The sequence below is a fragment of the Nematolebias whitei genome, chromosome 14 (assembly GCF_014905685.2).
Source record: "Nematolebias whitei isolate Nwh7 chromosome 14, NemWhi1, whole genome shotgun sequence".
Classification (NCBI taxonomy): Eukaryota; Metazoa; Chordata; class Actinopteri; order Cyprinodontiformes; family Rivulidae; genus Nematolebias; species Nematolebias whitei.
The window spans coordinates 23606068-23611067 of NC_056511.1; the positions used below are offsets into that span (position 1 = coordinate 23606068).

At 38.6% G+C, this 5000-nt stretch overlaps 1 protein-coding gene across 1 annotated transcript; it reads left to right on the top strand.

Moving 5' to 3' along the window:
• Nucleotides 1–980: 980 nt before the first annotated feature.
• On the top strand, nt 981–2108 carry gng8 (guanine nucleotide binding protein (G protein), gamma 8). Its single transcript, XM_037687420.1, has 3 exons — nt 981–991; nt 1602–1731; nt 1944–2108. The coding sequence occupies exons 2-3, from the start codon at nt 1648–1650 to the stop codon at nt 2070–2072; spliced, it is 213 nt and encodes a 70-aa protein (XP_037543348.1). The 5' UTR covers nt 981–991; nt 1602–1647; the 3' UTR covers nt 2073–2108.
• The last annotated feature ends 2892 nt before the right edge of the window (nt 2109–5000 follow it).

Here is a 5000-nt window from a genome sequence, read left to right on the forward strand (position 1 = left end):
TATATATATATATATATATTTTTTTAATTATTTATTTTTTTTTACAACGGCTGCGTGCAGTGAATCTACACATTTCATGCAGCACAGATTAATATAAAAATAAAAAGAAAAAAAAAAGAAAACAAGTCTAATTTAAACAAAGAAATAAATAGTTCATCTATTACTGGAACTTTTTATATTCTCACCTTTAAAAAAAATCAAACTTCTGAAAAAACAAACAAACAAATAATTATTAGGGTAAAATTCTAAAAGAATAATTTTTTTCTTATGTCTTTATTTTATTTTTCTTCTCCCTTCTTCAGGGGTCGTCACAGCGAATATAACTCGCTTGGATTCGGGCCACCGAGCTACCTCAGCCCTCGGTGTGGAGCAGAGGGCACCTGGGGGAGCAGATGGTGGGGGTTGAAGGCCTTGCTCAAGGGCCCAGAGTGGGGCAAATGAGCATGGAGGCAGGTGTGGGTGCTTCACCTTTGCCACCCACATTTTTTTGAGGTTGTCAGGGAGTGGAACCGACGACCTTCTTTTACCTCTGCGCCACCAGTCCTTTTCTTATGGCTTTATTAATTTATCATAATACGTTTCTTATAATGACTCATTATCTATGACTGCTCCTGTCACACAGGTCCATTGGTGTTGTTATTGGGTTTTTTTTAAAGGACACTTGCTATGGAAGAGGATCAGGTCCACGGAGCTAGAAATATATATTTTTCTTGAATCCTGACTGTTTTTCCTCAGAGTCCTGAGATGAAGGGTGAGAGACTGATGGAGACTCCAGAGATGAAGGTCACACCACATGTTGCCTTTAAGTGCAGCTCCGAGCCGGTCCTGGAGGCAGAGCCACAGTTAATTACGTGAAGGAGGGAACCTATTGAAGCCTTCCTCCTCCTCCTCATCCTCGCTCCTAATCTCACTTCATCCATTGCTGTAATTTTGTGTGGCGGACCCTGCTGAAGATAAGAGGGCTTGGGCTGCAGCGGGTTCTGTCTTGGTGGTGAGTAGAACTATTTTCATACAGTTTATTAATTTAATATATACTTTTTTAATTTTGTAAGAAACGAAAGGTGCAAGGAACAATTCTTGAATGAATATTTGTTGCGTTTTGACCAGGAATATTTAACTTAAGTAATTATTTCTGACACTGACAACACTTACACACTAAATAAAATACTTTATTATAATGGGAAATAGCGTTTGTTTAATATTTTCCATGGAATAACTTAGTTTGTGTGGTTTTTCATTGGGTTTTGAAAAAAAAAAGAGCAGTTGATTTAAATTAAAAAGAGGAGGTGCATCAACAGCATTATCTTTAAATTTACATGTGGTCGTTTTTTTGAGCGCAACATGTTAATGTTAAATATATTTAAACACTAATAAGGCAGATCTCACCCCCCCCCCCCCCCCCCCCCATGAGCCCCAGGGAGGGCTGCTCTGCCTCCGCTCCCCAGCTCTCCTCCTTTGAGACCCTTCCTGCTTCATGCACAGCTGAGACCCAGGGAGCAGAATTAACAAGCAAATTGAAACTCTCTCTAAGCTGCCTCTCAGGTGCCTTTAAGTTCCCTTATGATTATTTTATTCCTGCAACAATCCTTTCTTCATTACAGTTTGCAGCAGGCCTGACCTCAGTGGGACGGGGCGGGGGTGGGGAAGATGTCCAACAACATGGCCAAGATTGCAGACGCGAGAAAGACGGTGGAACAGCTGAAGCTGGAGGTGAACATAGAGCGGATGATGGTGAGTCCAAACGCTCTTTATTGCATCTCTTGTTATTATTTCCCTCATCAAAATATGTGCAATGTGGAGCATTTTTAGTCATTTTATTATTAAATCTCAACGTTTTTAACTTCTTTACCTGTTTGTAGGCACCGTGTCATGCTATGTTTAAAAACTGAGGATGTTTTGGTCAAAAATCAACCAATTAAACATCTAACGAACTTTCTGTGCAGGTGTCCAAAGCAGCAGCAGAGCTGATGGCCTTCTGTGAAGCTCATGCCAAAGAGGACCCCCTGGTGACCCCGGTGCCATCATCAGAGAACCCGTTCAGGGAGAAGAAGCTGTTTTGTGAGATTTTGTAACTCCTGCAAGTGAAAAACATCATCAACGTAAAGCTGTACCCATGTAGGAAATCATCCAAACCTTTAAAAAAAAAAGGTCATTTATTTACTTCATTAAAGCAGCTCTGACACGTGTGAACTGATCATCGTCGTGAATGAGATAATGACGGTAATAAAGTTTTATTAAAAAAGGGGTGCAAAGTTCATTTAAACACTGGGACCACTTCCTTGTGCACACAGTTTATACATTAACTTTGTTCTGTATCTACAGTCTCATTCAATGTCTTGTGTTCGCAAAAGTTTTGAAAGAGTTACAGGAGACTATGTGCTCGTAGGAGAGCTGTCACAGTAAATCAGGGATTAAGTCAGATTTGGTCAAAACAAACTAAAACTAAACATTTTCAGATTCCTGGCTTTTTAACCCAGGGGTTCCCAAACTATTCCATGCCCCCAAACAGCATTAGCTTCTGGCCGAGGCCCCTCTCGCAAACCCACATTCAATGCTACAAAATATGTAAAGAAACATCGACTTTTAGAAAGTTTTAACTTTTATTCACTATATTCAATTACAGCTGCTGAGCATAAAACATTATTAACTAACATGTTTTAAACATTGTATTATATTCCCACTCAAGTGGGGTTGAAGTTTCGAAGGTTTTAAACTCGTTTGCGAGGGTCTCCAGACAGACGACACATTTCGGGCAATCATGGCCATTTTTCTGTAGGACTGTAAAGACATACACTTCCTCATACATTTGAATTTTAGCTGGCCATGAGTTATTTGTTTTTTGCAGCAGTTTCCACCACAGCAGGTCTGCTGGCAGTGTTACCAGATCTCATGATAGAAACAAGCAACCAGCTCTATGAAAACAAGCCCAACTGGCAACCAAACAGAGGCCATTTTTAAACAGTATAAACATACATTTATTATAACATAACATTACACATAAACAACAGCAAAATTATGCTAAATACTTTGAATAACATACTTTTAAGCTTGGATTAAAAATAAAATTTTGCATATGTAATTTTTTTCTACATATTTTTAAAAATAAAACATCCTGATGCTCTATAAATAAATATGACTTTACATATGTGTGTGTGTGTGTGGAGCCCCCTAGTGGTCAGCCACAGTATGAGTGCGTGCGCCCAGCGCTGTAAATAGAGCTATATGGCGCTGTGCGCGCATGTCGCCTCGCCAACTTGGGCGGGAGCGATAAAAAGGAAAAGGGGCATGAAAGGGACAGACTGTACCTACTACCACTCGTCTTTTCTTGTGCGGAGCTGGGAGATAATTAACTACCAGTAGTTTCACTCAGAAAGAAAGTCAAGCCCAAATAAGCAACTTCACGTTCAAACAAGCCCAAAAAACCACAACCCGCGACTCACAAAATTTGCAAGCGACTTTAGAAAAAAACAAGCCAAAGTCGCATATAATAAGCGAACTTGGCAACTGGCTGCTGGTCGGTTTCTTATGTCTTTTTAGAAGCTTCTTCATTTCGTCCTTGCTATGCTAACTTGAAGAGTAAAGCAGCTTGATACATGTGACTGGCAGCCAATCAGAAAGATGGGCGTGGTGAAAAATATTTCTGTATATTATTATAAAATATATTGTAAACTAATTATTGAAAAATAGATTCAATTTTATTACAATAATTTTAAAACAATAAAATTTTAATTGAAACACGTTTTATTTTTGCCTTTTTAATCTTCTTTTCAGCTCTCTGAGGCCTCCCAGGTGCCCCCTGGCGGCCCCCCTAGGGGGCCACAGCCCCCACTTTGAAAAACACTGTTTTAACCATCCCTTTGATCGTCCTGATAGCATGATCAGGTCCAGAGATAAGTTGTCTTGCTAATCAGGATAACCCCTGAAAACTGGTCTGAATCCAGTTTTTAGCGTACTCGGAGGATGTATTGATGTCCTCTAAGAGAAAACCTGATTTAGCTATCAGGATTTCTCAGCTGCTATTGAAAATAGCTTTGCTAGCAAGCAGGGAAAGTTGCAAAAAAAATTTTTTTTCTTTTTTTTTTTTTTTTACTCACAATCATTATTGCTCAGAAGAGCACTTCAGAACATTCTTTAGAATCATTTCATATATTTCATTCAAGGAACCCAAAGATAAGATTCATCATAATTTGTCAAATATTGCAAATTTTTCAGCACAGCACTACAGCTGCCATTATATCAACATACCATTTGTGACTCAATCTTCAGTTCAATGTGATGGGTCATGGAAGTGTTAGCAAAAGATCCCTCAAACCCTTCAGAGAGTGTGCTCATCTACAGAAGGGTGGGCAACATTTCTTTTCCAGAGGGCTAACTCAAGATATTTAAAACGACCAAAGGGCTGCATAAAGGAGTGAATGGAATACTTTTTTCAGCCTTTTTGTTTATATTTATTTATTTATTTATTTTTGTGGTAGCATAGTTAGTATGCTTGATTAAAAAATATGTCTCCCCAATACTGGCTCTTGTGACAATAAATTTGTTAAACATTAAATAAAATCAAATAAAAACAAATATTGTTTGCTTTTTGGAGTCTCTAAGGTTCAGTCTAGTTCTGATGACTTTAAAAAGTTTTAGCCTGTCATAATCCAAAAGTCTTTGATGTATTTGGACAGGATGTGAAATTTAAACTTCTTTAAAATTCATTAATAGAATACTGGTTTTTCATCAAACTATTTAAAAGTTTTTATTTTTTTAGTTGAATATATTGGGGGCCTGTTGGAGATTGTCTGAGGGCCACTTTTGGCCCACGGGCCTAATATTGCCCACGTTTGATCTACAGTTAGACAACCGTAGCAAACATAAAAACAGCTGCAACACATCCAGGTGTAGATAAATCGGGCTAAAAGTTGGTGTGACAGTAGCTGAGAGTCCTCACCGACACACACTTTGAGCTCAAACTGATCACAGCTATGTCAGTCCACTTTGTTAGTAAAACATCA

Bases quoted from the DNA above. Each gene is read 5' to 3' on its own strand.
- gng8 (XM_037687420.1), top strand. From the start codon at position 1,648: ATGTCCAACAACATGGCCAAGATTGCAGACGCGAGAAAGACGGTGGAA. The intron at 1,732-1,943 runs GTGAGTCCAAAC...CTTTCTGTGCAG, and splicing joins TGAACATAGAGCGGATGATG to GTGTCCAAAGCAGCAGCAGA.